Source organism: Vitis riparia, chromosome 4 (assembly GCF_004353265.1).
Source record: "Vitis riparia cultivar Riparia Gloire de Montpellier isolate 1030 chromosome 4, EGFV_Vit.rip_1.0, whole genome shotgun sequence".
Classification (NCBI taxonomy): domain Eukaryota; kingdom Viridiplantae; phylum Streptophyta; class Magnoliopsida; order Vitales; family Vitaceae; genus Vitis; species Vitis riparia.
Genome location: NC_048434.1, coordinates 16,831,877 through 16,848,756, shown reverse-complemented (window position 1 = coordinate 16,848,756; position 16,880 = coordinate 16,831,877). Strand labels below are relative to the sequence as shown.

At 30.2% G+C, this 16,880-nt stretch overlaps 1 protein-coding gene and 1 long non-coding RNA gene across 2 annotated transcripts; one reads left to right on the top strand and one right to left on the bottom strand.

Moving 5' to 3' along the window:
- The first annotated feature begins 6,961 nt into the window (after positions 1 to 6,961).
- On the top strand, positions 6,962 to 7,629 carry LOC117913532. The gene is made up of 2 exons (XR_004651110.1): positions 6,962 to 7,250; positions 7,358 to 7,629. It is a non-coding gene; the product is annotated as an uncharacterized LOC117913532 (long non-coding RNA).
- Positions 7,630 to 13,434: 5,805 nt separating this feature from the next.
- LOC117913112 (auxin efflux carrier component 5) lies at positions 13,435 to 16,880 on the bottom strand. The gene is made up of 5 exons (XM_034828040.1): positions 16,118 to 16,880; positions 15,938 to 16,023; positions 15,513 to 15,670; positions 14,606 to 14,682; positions 13,435 to 13,640 (listed from the first exon to the last, which is right to left on the bottom strand). The coding sequence occupies exons 1-5, from the start codon at positions 16,792 to 16,794 to the stop codon at positions 13,568 to 13,570; spliced, it is 1,071 nt and encodes a 356-aa protein (XP_034683931.1). The 5' UTR covers positions 16,795 to 16,880; the 3' UTR covers positions 13,435 to 13,567.

Genomic DNA, 16,880 nt, shown 5'->3' with positions numbered 1-16,880 from the left:
TATTTTTTCTTTTTCATATTGTTTTTTAAAACAATCATTAAATAGGTCATAATATATCGGCTAAGGGAGTCACTCATCAATTTTTATTTTTTATTATTTATTTTTTTAAAAGGGAGAATTGTGCTTTGGGATGAGATGAGTCTCAAAATTGATCAAAGATCTGTATATCATCTCTAACTGATTTTAAGGATATAAAATAGCGATTGACTAAAATACGCATTGACCTTTCAAATAAGCCTTTCTGGTTTTTATTACACCACTGTTTACACAACCATAATAATTATATTTTAACAATTTGGACTTTTCATTATTTTTTAAAATTTTTTTTATAAATAATTGAAAATTAGTATTATTTTCTATTTTAAATTATAAATAAAGAAAAATTATGTTTAAAAACTATTTAAAAAAATTCTTTCTAAAAAAAATGGTAATATGATTTTTATATTTTTTATTTTCTTTTTGAAAAAATATTTAATTAAGAAATGAAAACTATTTTTAAAAATAAAATTGAAAACCTTGTTTAGTACTATTTTTATATGAAAATAATAAAAAGAATTAAATTTCATTCATTGATTATCCATTTTTATTTTTTTCATTAGTTATTTTAATAATAAAATAAAAATATATTATGTTTACCATTAAACAAAGGAATTTTTCAATTATGTGTTTTGTGTGTGACTATCTTTTACATGAAATATAATTAAATAACTAAATTATATATATTTATTACTCTTTTTAATTTTATTTTCTTTATTTATTTTTTGTCTAATAGAAAATTTTAATATATCCATAATTAACAAAGTAAGAGATTAATTGTGCACATTTTGATCTATTAAAATAAATTACTTTCTAATTTAAATAAATAAAATGAAATAATTAAATAAATTTAGGGTTATTTCTATTTTCTAACATATCTTATATTAATATTTTTTACGCTTAAATAATTTTTTTATTATTATTTTCTTTAATTCCAAAAATAAAACGAAATAAATAAATAAATTTGGTATTTTCTAACCGATCTTATATTTATATTTCTTATGGTTAAATAATTTTTTATACTTTTTCTTTATTTCCAAAAATAAAAGGAAATAAGTAAATAAATTTGGCTTAAATAATAGTTTTTAAGTAATTTCTTTGTCTTATTTTTAATTACATTTTGCATTGAAAATAAAATAAAATAACATTTTATTTGTTTTAATTATTTTAAATGTCAAACCATTGGGAACATAGTTTACATTGGACATAATTTATGTATATGTATGAAATTCATACCATTATACAAGATTGTTACACTAATTGTACAAAGGGTGTATAAGACTGTACATTTTTAACAATTTTTTATTTTTATTTTATTTTTTTTGTCATCTAAGGATTATACGTTCTCCTACCACAAATTCTTTCATTTCATGTACTTTATTTAACTCGCATATAAAAATTCAAATACTTACCCTAATAATGATGTTTGGGGAAAATGTTTATTTTTACGTTTTATATCATTTTCTAAATCAAACCATTTGAAACATGGTTCACACATCATATGTGGACACATAATGTATGCATATTAATGAAATTTGTACCATTATATAAGGGTATTATACTAACTGTACAAGGTAAATGTTCAACAGGAGAAGACAAATGTTATAACTATACAAAATAAATGTTCTAACTATACAAGGGGTATACAAGGCTATCATTTGTGAGAGATTTCAATCAATTTTAGACAACTATATATTTTTTTTTTATCTTGTCATCTAAGGATTGCACACTCTCAAGGTACACATTTCTCTATCACACACCATCTTATGCATTTTATTTAACTCGCACATGACAATTTGAATACTTATCCCACTAATGATGTTTGAGGGAAAATTTTGTTTTTTCATCTTCCACTATTTTTTTAATCAAATCAATGAAAATATGGTTAACCTACCTATGGGCACACATTAAGTAGGGGGTATATGGAATTTGGGTCACTATACAAGGTATTTACATTAAGTGTACATGACGAATATACTAACTATATAAGGGTGTACAAGACTATCATTTGTGAAGGATTTTAAGTGATTTTGAAAAACTTGTTTGTTTATTTCCCTAACCGATGATAAATAACATTCTTCACACATATTGTTTAAGCATACATTCATCTCATTCACTTTATCTAACTTGTATATGGTCATTTGAATAGGAACCTCACTTATGATGATTGTAGAACAAAATTATACAACAATTTTTCGTCTTTTTTTAAGCCAAACCAATGCAAACATGGTTAACCGACCTATTGTCAGATATTCATGAGACAATGTATGGAATTTGAGTTATTGTACAAGGGTATTATACTAGTTGTACAAGACAAATTTACTAATTGTACAAGGGTATACAAGACTACTTTTTGTTAAGGATTTCAAGTGATTTTGAAAAGCTTTCCCATTTTTTTTCCACTCAAAGATTTTTTTTCCCACTCAAATTCTCTCACTCTAGAATTGTTTCAAATTTTATTTTTAAATTTCATCATCAAAATTTTGTAATTGCATATTTTATTTTTGTAGTTTTAGCAATGTTCTTTCTTTCCACTATTTTTTTTTTTTTTTTTGTGAAATTTCATCCAAATGAATCTATATTTAAAAATATAATCATATTTATCAAATTTTTACTAAGATTATCTTTAATTATTTTAATATATTTATACTCATTTATTTAAAAAATGAAAAACTAATTTTTTTTTTTGTAAACATGTTCTATTACCTTTCAAGCAAAAAATTAAATAAGTTTGAAAGTTAATAAAAAAAATTAAATACCACTTTCAATAATTTTTAGATAAAATTTTATATAACACATTTTATTTGAAATTTAATTTCTAAAGTTTCACTAAAAAAATTGTATTGATAATTTTCTTAGTGTGAGTCAAAATACTTTACATTAGTTTATTTAGATAAGATAAGTTATTAATATAATATTAGAACTTCATATCTTAGTTATTTTTTCAATAATTTTATCTTTTTAAAAACATTAAAAATTAAAAAGCTAAAAGGAGATATATATATATATATATATATATATATAATAAGAGTGAAGTGATAGTTAATTTTTTTTTAATTTTTTAAAATATGGTTAATGTGGAAAATATTAAAAATAAAAATAAAAATAAGAGAAACATATAAATGAAAGAATAATATAAATTTAAAATAAAAAAATAAAAAATTAAACTAAAAGATAAATACAAAAAGATAAAAAATATTTGGAAGAAAAATCCCAAAAATTTTATCCTTGCTTATAATAAGAGTAAAAAGATTCAATATCTTTAAAAATGAAAGAAAAAAAATATTATTATTTTTTATTTGACATAAAATAGAAATATAGATAGGAAGAAAAAGAAAAAAAAAAAGCAAAAAGTTAGAAATGGGTAATAATACATAATAGGGAATATAAAAGGGAAAAAAAATACAAAAAATTGAAATTCACACTCACTATGTGCCTATGCAAGGGTTAAGAGTATTTTAGGGATTAATGAAGGATAATATCCTTCAACTTAATTTTTACATTTTATTTGAGTCTTGAGTTTAAATATGCATGATATATGGATATTTATTCAATTTTAAGGTCATCTCACCTCAAAACACAATTCTCCCCTTTTTAAATGATGGTCATCATTGGGTTACAAAGCCACCAATATATACATAATTTTTAATCACCATTGTTACAATTTTATTGGAAAGAATCTAAAAGATATTTTAGTGTGTTGTCCAAGAAAGACGGACTTCTAGCAGAAACAATTAGGAAAAGGTACATTTCATAGTGTTCAAAGTAGCACAACAGAACAAGTTGGAAGTAAAAAGGGTGAACACACTCGACGTTGGTGACTCAATTTTTTAGTGGTGCTGCAGTGTCGGTGATGCTGATGGGATCTTATTTGCCTAGAGCATGGGATGTTGTACAAGTAGATAATGGATGTTAATGTTTTCCAGCATTCACTCCACCCAACCATGCACTAATGATATTGTCCTGTATTAGTATATCAAGAGATATTGTCCTATATTAGTATATTGGGATACCATTCGTGCCGTGAATCATGTTTGTGTTGTGTCAAAGCCCAAATATTTTATTATATAATTCAATCCAAACTCCGCACGAATATATTCGAACACAAAATATAAAACTCAAATATTATCTAATTATCAAATAAGTAATATATCATGTAACTTATTTAACCCATTTGATAATCAGATCATCATATTTAATAATTACTTTGAGTTATGTTTTGTATATATTTATATGATTAATAATATCCCAATTAAACATATTTATGACTTAATTAACCTATTTATTTAAAAAAAAGTAAAAAAAAAAAATCAAATATGGGTTAAATAGTTTAAATATATAGTTAAGTTAATAACAAAATTATTATATGAGTCACTTCCATCAAATTCGTGTTATGCAAGTTGACCTAAACGCATTTATACTTAATCCAAACTTATGAAAAACATGTTGAATTCATAATGTGTTGGCAAATCGTATCAAACTTGATCACCCTTATATATATATATATATATATATAGACACACACGTACACAAGTTACAAACTTAAATAAAAAAAGTGTATGATTCAATTATATAATTTAGGAATAGACTATCATAACTATTATACAGTAAAATAGAAATAAAAATTAGTTTTCGGGATCAATGATTGATCGACTTGCATCATACCTCCTTAACCACCCACTCCTTAACATAAATTTAACCTTTAACCTTTCCTCAAGCTTAGAAATTTCCACAACGGAGCAAAGCCACGAGTGTTGAGTACAATACATTGCTTGGACCCTTGTTCCTAAACACCCTAGGCAAAACATTAATAGCTGTAAGTGGATATCTTGAATTAAGAGGAACCCTAATCAATTAATTGCCCGACACAAGGCTCGCTTGGGGGCAATAGGATTCACCAAAGGCCAAGAATAGATTTTACATACACCTTTAGCCTTGTTGTGAATTTGTTACTATTTGGGTAATTCTTACTTTTCATCATCTTGATGTTAATAACGTATTTTTGTAGGGTACTCTCATTAATGATTTTTTATACATCAACTGTTGGGGTTTGTTAATCCACAGTACCTCAATCATGTATTTCATCTAAAAAAAAAGGCTATTGTGGCTTATGCCAAGCATCACAAGCTTGGTACAATGTGTTAGATTAATTTTTGTAATTAATCTATAATTTGGGCCACACATGTAAATAATTAAAATGTGTGTGCTATCATTTAATTAAGCCTAAATATAGTGATCTAATTAATAATTGATTAATTGGCTTAAGGGTATAATTGTCATGAGATTATTGTGTAGATACCATTAGATAATTATTATTTCTATGAGGGGCAGAAATATAATTGTGATAAAATTAAAACTGCCCTAGCAGTTTATAAATAGGGTTATGGTCCCCATTCTACCACTGCGCATTCCAATTTCCGAAAATCCTCTCAGAGAGAAATTGAAACAGAATCTAGTGGCCAGAATTGGAAGACCATCTCAAAGGGTTTTCTTCCTATAAGGTTTCTCCTTGAATGGATTCAGGTATGTTTCCGCTATTATTTTTCTACTCATTTTTAATCAGGAGATTCCAGTATAGATGAAATTAGGGTATTCATCTTGGTTGATTTTAACAAGAATATTCCAGTATATATGAAATTAGGGTATTCATCTTGGTTGAGTTATAACAAGAAATATTCCAGTATATATGAAATTGGGGTATTCACCCTTGGTTGAGTTATAACAAGAAATATTCCAGTATATATGTAATTGGGGTATTCACCTTGGTTGAGTTTTAACAAGTGGTATCAGAGCCAACTCCTTGATTAATTTTTTGAGTTATTATTTTAATATATATATATATATATATATATGTCAATGGATTAAGATTTATGAAATATTGAGTTGATAAATTTTTTTTTATTACTATTATTATTATTATTATTATTTAATAGCATTTTATGATATTAATATTTAAGTTATTGATCTAACATTTTAAATAGGCTAATTAAAGCGGAAAATCACCAAAGTGACATCTTTCGTGTAGATTAGTCTGTTCGGGGTGTTAGATATTTGTGTGTATGTGATTCATGCGGGTATTGACTGGCCCAAAGGAAAGTTAATATTTGGTCAAATTGCATACATACCTGTGATGATAAATATGTGATGATTATAAAGGTAACTTAATGTGAATAATAAATCAATCCAAAGATAGATTTATTATTTGACATAACTTATCATCAATGTTTGATCACTACAACAAGAGTACCACTTACAGTTAATATTACTGTCCAAAGACTTGATATTAATGTTGTGCTAGGTATCTTGAAATGTCATAATTTGCTTTTAAATTTAAAGATTATGTGTTTAATTGCTTATTTTATGTGAGCATGATGGTTTATTTGATTCATTTTATTTTGTTCTGGATTCAGCTTTTATATCAACTACTTCTATATCTGCCAACATCAATAATGTCCCTATGTTAAATGGGACTAATTTTAAGGACTGGAAAGAGAATATGATGATTCTCTTAGGCTGCATGGATATAGACTTAGCCTTGAGAATGCCCAAACCTGATGAACTCAATGAGCAAAGTACTCAAGAGGATGAGGTTTATTGGGGTAAGTGGGAACGTTCAAATAGGCTAAGTCTTATGATCATGAAGAGCGGAATTCCAGAAGCTTTCAGGGGTGCGGTAACCGATGAGGTTATTAATGCCAGTGACTTCCTTGCGGAAATTCAGAAACGTTTTGCCAAAAACGATAAGGCTGAAACGAGCACGCTTTTAGCAAGCTTGATTTCAATGAAGTATAAAGGCAAAGGTAATGTTCGGGAGTACATCATGGAGATGTCTCATCTTGCTTCAAAACTTAAGGCTTTGAAACTTGAGTTATCTGATGATTTACTCGTGCATTTGGTTCTCATCTCTCTTCTTGCACAATTTAATCAATTCAAGGTCAGTTATAACTGTCAAAAGGATAAATGGACTCTTAATGAGCTCATTTCATTCTGTGTGCAAGAGGAAGAGAGATTGAAGCAAGACAAGACCGAAAGTGCTCATCTGGCTAGCACTTCCAAGGATAAGGGCAAACGAAGGAATAAGGATAATAAGGTTGCTGCTTCTAATGGCCTAGAACAAAAGAAACAGAAAGTTGAGGTAACATGTTTCTTCTGTAATAAGCCTGGACATACTAAGAAGGAATGTACCAAGTATGCTGCTTGGCGTGTTAAGAAAGGTATAATTCTTACTTTGGTCTGTTCTGAAGTTAATTTAGCTTCAGTATCTAGAAACACATGGTGGTTAGATTCTGGTGCTACTACTCACATTTGTGTTTCTATGCAGGGTTGCCTGAGTTACCGAAAACCAAGTGATGCTGAAAGATGCATCTATGTCGGAGACGGTCAGTCGGTAGAAGTGGAGGCAATAGGGCACTTTAGATTATTATTGAAATCTGGTTATTTTTTGGATTTAATAGATACTTTCGTTGTACCGTCTTTCAGACGGAATTTAATTTCAGTTTCTGTTTTGGACAAATCAGGTTATTCTTGTTCATTTGGAAACAATAGATTTGCATTATCTATTAATTCAAATATTGTAGGAACCGGTTTACTTAATGTTTATGATAATCTATATTTGTTGGAAACTGTTCCGTCCTATAATGAAACCTTGCATGTGGAATCACGAGGTACAAAACGTAAATTGAATAAAGATAATTCGGCCTCATTGTGGCACAAACGCCTAGGTCATATCTCTAAATCTAGAGTTGAGCGACTTGTGTCCGATGGGATTTTAGATTCACTTGACTTTTCAGATTTTGATATTTGTGTTGAGTGTATTAAAGGAAAACAGACCAAAACAAAGAAATTAGGTGCAAATAGAGCTACAGACGTCTTAGAATTAATTCATACAGATATCTGTGGACCATACCCTACGACATCTTGGAATGGTCAACAATACTTTATAACATTCATAGATGACTATTCAAGATATGGCTACCTATTTCTTATACATGAGAAATCACAATCATTGGACGTGTTCAAAACATTTAAAGCAGAAGTTGAGTTACAACTCAACAAAAGAATAAAGAGCGTCAGATCTGACCGTGGTGGTGAATACTATGGTAGATATGACGGATCAGGTGAACAATGTCCAGGACCATTTGCTAAATACCTAGAGGAATGTGGGATCGTCCCTCAATACACCATGCCAGGATCACCTAGCATGAATGGTGTAGCAGAAAGACGAAACCGAACCCTTAAGGACATGGTAAGGAGTATGATTAGTCATTCTACTTTACCCGAAAAACTCTGGGGTGAAGCACTCAAAACAGCAGCTTATATCCTAAATCGGGTGCCAACTAAAGCGGCTGCTAAAACGCCTTATGAGCTTTGGACGGGTTGAAAGCCCAGTTTAAAGCATTTTCATATTTGGGGATGTCCAGCTGAAGCGAGACCTTATAAGACTCATGAAAAGAAATTGGACTCTAAAACAGTTAGCAGCTACTTTATTGGCTATGCAGAGCGATCAAGGGGTTTTAAATTTTATGATCCTGCTATTAGGTCAATTTTTGAGACGGGAACTGCAACATTTTTTGAGGATGTTGAGTTAGGGGGGAGAAATCAGGTTAGGAATATTGTCTTGGAGGAGGAAGAGGGATCTACTATTGCTTTTGATAATGTACAGGTTTCACTACCTATCATTGATCAAGAAGTAAATTTGGATCCTCAACCAACAGACAATATTGTTCAACCCTTAATTGCAAATGAGGACATTGCTCCTGAAGAACAAACTCAACAACCTCAAGAAAATATGTCATTAAGGAGATCCACGAGAGAGAGGAGAAATGCAATTTCGGACGATTATATCGTATATCTCCAGGAACATGAGGTAGAAAGTGGAATGATGGAAGATGATCCAATCAACTTCCAGCAAGCCATGAAAAGTTCCAACTCTCATAAATGGATTGAAGCCATGAATGAAGAGTACAAATCTATGCAAGACAATAAAGTTTGGGAACTTGTCCCATTACCAGTTGGTACGAAGCCCATTGGTTGTAAATGGATATTTAAAACCAAGCGGGATTCAAATGGTAATGTAGAAAGGTATAAAGCACGTCTTGTAGCTAAAGGCTTTACTCAAAAAGAAGGAATTGACTTCAAAGAGACCTTCTCTCCAGTTTCTACGAAGGACTCTTTCAGGATAATCATGGCACTAGTTGCACATTATGATCTTGAGTTACATCAAATGGATGTTAAAACAGCGTTTCTCAATGGTGACATTGATGAAACAATTTATATGGTACAACCAGAAAATTTTGTGTCCGAAGACTCAAAGAATATGGTTTGTAAATTAACTAAATCCATTTATGGGCTCAAGCAAGCTTCTCGTCAGTGGTACTTCAAGTTTCATCAAATTATTGTCTCATATGGTTTTGAGGCAAATCTTATGGATGAATGTGTGTATCACAAATTCAGTGGGAGTAAGTATATTTTCCTGGTTTTATATGTCGATGACATATTGCTAGCCACAAATGATATTAGCATATCACACGACACCAAGAGATTTTTATCAAAACATTTTGAGATGAAAGATCTTGGTGATGCCTCCTTTGTCTTAGGAATCCAGATACACCGAGATCGGTCTAGGGGTATTTTAGGATTGTCACAAAGGACCTATATTGATAAAGTCCTCCAAAGGTATGGCATGCAAAATAGCAAACCAGGTGATACCCCTGTCGCTAAAGGAGACAAATTCAGTCTTAATCAATGCCCTAAAAATAGTTTAGAAAGTCAAGAAATGCAGAAGATTCCTTACGCTTCGGCTGTGGGGAGTCTAATGTATGCTCAGGTATGTACACGTCCGGATATTGCGTACATTGTTGGCATGTTAGGCAGATATCTAAGTAACCCTGGAATGGATCATTGGAGAGCAGCCAAGAGGGTTATGAGATATTTACAGAGAACAAAAGAGTACATGCTTACATATAGGAGATTGGATCAGTTAGAGTTCATTGGGTATTCCGACTCTGACTTTGCTGGATGCCAAGACAGCAGAAGATCCACATCAGGCTATATTTATCTGTTGGCTGGTGGAGCAATTTCATGGAGGTCTGCCAAACAGACGCTCGTAACTTCATCCACCATGGAAGCAGAGTTTGTAGCATGTTATGAGGCATCCAATCAAGGAATATGGCTACGAAATTTTGTCACTGGGCTGCGTGTTCTGGATGGTATTGAAAGACCACTGAAGATATTTTGTGACAATAAATCAGCAGTTTTATATTCCAATAACAACAGGAGTTCTACAAAATCAAAATACATTGATATCAAGTTCCTAGTTGTAAAAGAAAAAGTACAGAGTGGACAGATATCCATAGAGCATATTGGAACAAACTCCATGATAGCGGATCCGCTTACAAAGGGATTACCACCCAAGGTCTTTCATGAGCACACTGCTCATATGGGTGTTGTCTCATTTGAGGATATCCAAATTTAGTGGGAGTTTATATTATTCATTGTATATTGCTCTATGTTATGTTTAGACTTTATCTATAAATTTGGATTGTGTTCTGCAGAAATAAAGTATTCATTTTATTGCACTCTGTTAAATTATGCTAAAGATTTGATCTCAATAAAGTTAAGTAGGACCAGTTGGAAATAGGCATGAACAGATCACATTGCATGTAATTTCCATGCTATGCACTCATGATTGATCTATGTCATTTAGCTATATAGATATATGTGACCATTGATTGGTCTAGTAACGATTGATGTAACAAAGACCACCTTGATCCTATGTCAGTATAGTTAATGGACGAGATTGTTCGGATATACCCTAAGGACATGATAGCAAATTTTGAGCTCATAAGGTTAAGCACATTTATTTGATTACATATGCATGTGGCCCAGTGGGAGATTGTTAGATTAATTTTTGTAATTAATCTATAATTTGGGCCACACATGTAAATAATTAAAATGTGTGGGCTATCATTTAATTAAGCCTAAATATAGTGATCTAATTAATAATTGATTAATTGGCTTAAGGGTATAATTGTCATGAGATTATTGTGTAGATACCATTAGATAATTATTATTTCTATGAGGGGCAGAAATATAATTGTGATAAAATTAAAACTGCCCTAGCAGTTTATAAATAGGGTTATGGTCCCCATTCTACCACTGCGCATTCCAATTTCCGAAAATCCTCTCAGAGATAAATTGAAACAGAATCTAGTGGCCAGAATTGGAAGACCATCTCAAAGGGTTTTCTTCCTATAAGGTTTCTCCTTCAATGGATTCAGGTATGTTTCCGCTATTATTTTTCTACTCATTTTTAATCAGGAGATTCCAGTATAGATGAAATTAGGGTATTCATCTTGGTTGATTTTAACAAGAATATTCCAGTATATATGAAATTAGGGTATTCATCTTGGTTGAGTTATAACAAGAAATATTCCAGTATATATGAAATTGGGGTATTCACCCTTGGTTGAGTTATAACAAGAAATATTCCAGTATATATGTAATTGGGGTATTCACCTTGGTTGAGTTTTAACACAATGGGCTTTGGTCTTTACTGACCTCAATTGGTTTATCGACTCTAAATTCAATTTGCATTAATAACTTGTTTTAATTTTCAAAATAGAGTTTTTATTTTATTTGTATTAATAACTATGCTAAAGATCATTAGTACTTGTTTAATTTGCTATACATTGAATAAGAAATTTTTTGTGTCTTATTTGGTTTAGGGAAATTCCGAGGGAAAAAAATATAGAGAAAAATAAAATAAAATTTAAAAAAAAATTCTATATAAAAATTAAATAATTTAAAAATATATAAACTACTAACTAATTTTAATTATATTTTATTTCTTTCACTGTGACTAAGTGGTTACTTTAAATTTGATGGAATGAAACTAGAACGTTCAATAATCAACTAATGTAATAAAAATTCCCTTTAGAGGAAATACTCATTTATTTATTTATTATTTTTTTTCCATCACATTATTTATTTAGTTATATTTGTTTATTGGAAAAATATTAACAAACAAATAAAAAAATTATTGTAAAAAATGATTTTCTTATGTTTGATTTCACTAGAAAAATATGAAAAAAAAATTATAATTAAAATTAATTAAAAATGTACATATTTTAAAATTATTTAATATTTAAGAGAAAAAATAATTTAAATGAATTTAAAGTAATATATGAAAAATTATCAATTTTTTTTTTTATATTTTCTTTGCATCCCATTTTTCAGAACAAAAAATATTATTATTATTATTATGTCTATAAGGAAGGGGAAAAAAAAAACTTGCAACTTCATTTATTGGACATGAAGAAGGCTAAATTTAAGAAGCTTCGTGGCTTGAATTCATCAACTTTAACTTCATTTATTGTCGTACGAGTACAAGACTTCCAACTTTATTTATTCTCACTTTACGTCTCATTTATGTAGATATTGTTCTTAAAGTAGGCTGCCCTTACCACACATTGGTCATTGTTTTTTCTTTTTAAATTATATAACGTTATTAGAATATAATTTTAGTTTGATTACAATTTATAAACATTAAAAAATGTTTTTCTAATATTTATTAAGAAATGTTTGATTCTCAAAAAGTAAAAAAAAAAATATTAACAAAAATTATTTTCTCATATTTGATTTAATCATGAAAAATACAAAAAGAAATCAAACATAATTAAAATTAATTTAATACTTGTACAATTTAAAATTAATTAATTTTTATTTAATAGAAGAAGATAAGTAAAATAGGTTTAAAGAATTATATAAAATTAATTTATTGACTGTAATTCAATTTTTTATTTTATTTTATTTTTTCTTTCACTCTTTTCTCTCTCTTATCTTATTCCTCTTACATTTTTTCCTCAAATTTTTGGAGAACCCTAAGAAAATGCATATAAACATGCTAAGTTTGCAATCCATTGTATAGAAAATTTAAACCATTAAAAAAGTATATTAAACAAATGGTCTTTTACAACGTCTTAACAACACCATCGCCTCGTGGAAAACTTATAGCGAGCCTTTTATTTAACTTTAGTATAAATTTGAACAAGTCCATTCATTCTGAAGGGAAGGCTCCAAAAACTTTTTTTTTTTTTTTTTTTTGTTAGTATTATTCAAAAAAAAAAAACTTGGGGATAATATTAAAAACAAAAAAGAAAATTAATGACTAAAATTAAGCACTTCTACAAATTAAAATAGAATTATCCATCTAGCTTTTTCGTATGAATTTGTAAAATATGTATACTAATAATCATATGATACTATCCATCTTTGTGGATTAATAACATTGTATTTCCTTGATTTTAATTAAGATAATTTTGTCTCAAATTAATTAAGCTTTTTTTTTTTTTTGTTAGAATTCATAGGAGTATCATAGGATTCCAAAGTCCACAAAAAGATCAGAAATGAGATTGCAATAGCAGTGGACTGATTTAGTCTGCAATAGCTTAAAGCACAAAAAATTAAAATGTTCATTGATCTCTCCCTAACTCACTTCCCACATCGAAAAGTTATCCATATATAGGGAAAATCAATTCAAAAACTCTAAAACCGCATAGTAACCGACCAACAACGGAAGGGAGACGATCATGCCAAAAATCACCCTGCAAGGGAAAAGGGGTCATCAGTAAGAATCAAAAATTTCAAAAACATTTATGCATTGATTTCATTTTGAGTTTAAGCGTCTTTTGGAGGAGCTTCTCGATTGCATGGCAATTGAAGATCAAAGGCAATTTCTAAGAGTGAATAGAACTCTTAAGCATGCACGGACATAGACTTGTACTCGTATGGTGCTAATACCGTGATTTATCCTCACTTTGAATAACCTGAGCTTACGCATTTAAAGATCAAACACAACTTTGAAGAGTCTTTGAGTAGCTCATGGTTGAGCGTTTTACACTCACCCACGTTGAAAGATGTAAGAGGGGTCATAGACTTTTATTTTATTAATTTTTTTGAAAAAAAAATTATATATATCTGTATAATTTGTTTAGCTTTACATCCATTCCAAGGTATCATTTCTAATACATCTGTGTGTCCCGCATCCCAATCCCGTCCTATTAATTCAAAATAATTCACATACCCATTCCATTTAAAAATTAAACTGGACAAGACGGGACGGGGTGCATATAAGAAATTCTCATACCCGCCCTATCCCGCCTCATCTCATTTAACTCATTTTATTTTATTTTATTTTATTTTTTTAATTATATTAGCATAAATATATTTTATAAGTAATTAAACTATTATATTTTTATAACTTATTTTATTAAAAAATATTTTATTATTATCTATATATTAAAAATAGTAAAATTAAAATTAATTTAATTTTAAAATTTAATTTTATATATAATCGGAGTGGGGTAAGATGGGACAAGGCAATACCCGAACCCGCTCTAGTTTTTTAAAAAAATCTCAAACCCGTCTAGTTAAAATTGAGACTCATCCCATTAGGGCGCATGGTGTGATGGGTACCCGAAAAAGCCCACTTCATTGTCATCCTTACTTCTACTTATATTTCTTGTATTATTAAAGATGTGGTATCCAAAATAAAGTTGTAATCACTTACGCTGTGCTAAGCACATCTGCATGCAATCCATATTCTTTAGCATAAATAAATGATGTGATCGATTGTGGTACCGCGGCCTGCAAAACAAAACATCATATCAACAAACCTATTTATGTACCTAATATTTATTAAAATTAATAAATATTTGCTTAATGGATGGGTTTTTTTATTTAAATAATATATTTTTTTTAAATAGCGTTTTAAAAGAAGAAAAGCACATGGTTGTGCAATAAATATTAAATAAAAATAAAATAAAAAATGAAAACCCTTTAAGGATCATACATATAGATTAGCGAAAGACAAGGTGTCTAATTAAAAAGGTATATCACATTTAGTGTATAAAGAAAAACATTTAAAAAAGTTGGACGTCATTCAAAGCTTTAATTAGCACTCGTGAAGTGAAATGCTACTAAAAAAGTTGGCCTTTGTGGACTCCACTCTTGGCCAAAATTACTAGATTTATTGCTTAAATTACAAGTTGAACCATTCGTCTTTTGAGTGAAGCTCGTTGAATTAATTATCATTATAACAACACTATGACTCAGACTAGACTCAAAAGTTCCCCTTTCACAAGTCATCAATTTTAATGCTTTCACAATCACATAATTAAACTATAAACCTAGTACTTCATGAAATTGAATTAATTCCAAGTGGGTCACTTGAATTTAATATTAAACTATAAACCTAGTCCTACATGAAATAGAATTAATTCCAAGTGGGTCACTTTGAATTTAATTGGTTTTAATAGTACGATTTTTTATTTTTTATTTTGTTAGGTTATGCAAAAAAAAAAAAAAAAAAACAATTTACAAACTTATGTTATATGTTTAGTATATTTGACTAAATTAGTTTAATATTTGATTTATCAAATGGTGAAAACCGATCCATATGGTTTGTAAAGATTTACTTGTATGATAGCAATGCGCAAAACGTCACCATGCAGACCAACAGTAATAGCGCCGATAGCCATTGCTGCTGGTCCAGCAATAAACCGCAAGACCATCCCGAACACCGTTAGGGTTGTGCCACAAGCTATAATCTTCTCTTGCATAGCCATGAAGAGCCCTACATACATTCCAAAGCCACTCCATTATTTTCTTAAAATCAAACAATTAATATACAACATTTTTAGCTAAAGATCATCCTGAATTTGGCCTATTTGACCTTTTTAGTACCCATGTGAAGCTTTAGATCATCAACAAGCTCGAAGAAGTCATAAATGGTTAGGATTTGGGTCCATAATGTATGTATATCATAATATTTTGATTGATAATAATAACATGATTGATAACAAGAGAACAAAAAAATTAATGGAAACGTTATCAATCTCACCCATACTAAACATGGCAGTGCCTGTTCCAGCTCTTGACATGATCAATATCGATCCCTCCATGATGCTTGGCATTTCAAAATGCCACCTACAATGAAATTAATCCCTAGTATTAGTAACACTGCATGGCCTAAATCACCACACTATACACTATGATTTCAATTGAAAATATTCTAGCCTACCTGTTCGCTATGAAAGCCCAGACGATACCGATAATACAAGCGTAGGAGTTAGGGTTTTGTGCAAGTTTCAGCCATACTTTCCTCATCAATGACCAGAAAGATAGTCTAGTGCTCACCACCATCTCATTAGTTTCTAAATCTTTTCCAGGCTCAACCTCTATCACACCAGAGTCTCCCATAGTAGTATTTGAAGAAATGCCGGTACCTGTCCTTCGAAACTCCAGAACAAATAGCAGAAGTGTGAGCCAGATGATGGCCTGCACGACTGATGATTGGACGACAAGATCAACTCCTAGCGGCCCATACATGGCTTTCATCAAAGGCACCCCCACAACCAGGGAGTTGGTCAAGGTGGCCAAAGAGAAGCTTGTTATAGACCAGCAATAGCTGCCCTTGCTGCTGCACTTGGCCCAAAGGGCAAGCACCAATACAATTATCAACTTGGAGACGGCATCCGCACCAATGAAGAGGTAGTTCATCTTGAAGGGATCAACATGGGCAGTGAACTCAAAGGTGAAAAGGGGGAGAGTGAAGTAGCAAACAAGGCGGTTGATCGCGTCACACTGATCAGGCGTGAAAATTCGCCACCACTTCACAGAGCCATACCCTAGGACCAGTGCAACATAGAGTGGTAACATGGCAACCACCACCTTGTATACATCCTCCCATCCTATCATCTTGCCTTATTTTGATTTTTTAGCTAACTTCTCAACCAAAGAAAGGCTTTAGGGTTTTTGAGACACTAAAGAAAGAAAGTAACATG

Bases quoted from the DNA above. Each gene is read 5' to 3' on its own strand.
- LOC117913112 (XM_034828040.1), bottom strand. From the start codon at position 16,794: ATGATAGGATGGGAGGATGTATACAAGGTGGTGGTTGCCATGTTACCA. The intron at 16,024-16,117 runs GTAGGCTAGAAT...ATTTCATTGTAG, and splicing joins TGGGCTTTCATAGCGAACAG to GTGGCATTTTGAAATGCCAA. The intron at 13,641-14,605 runs GTAAGTGATTAC...TTTCCCTTGCAG, and splicing joins GCAGATGTGCTTAGCACAGC to GGTGATTTTTGGCATGATCG.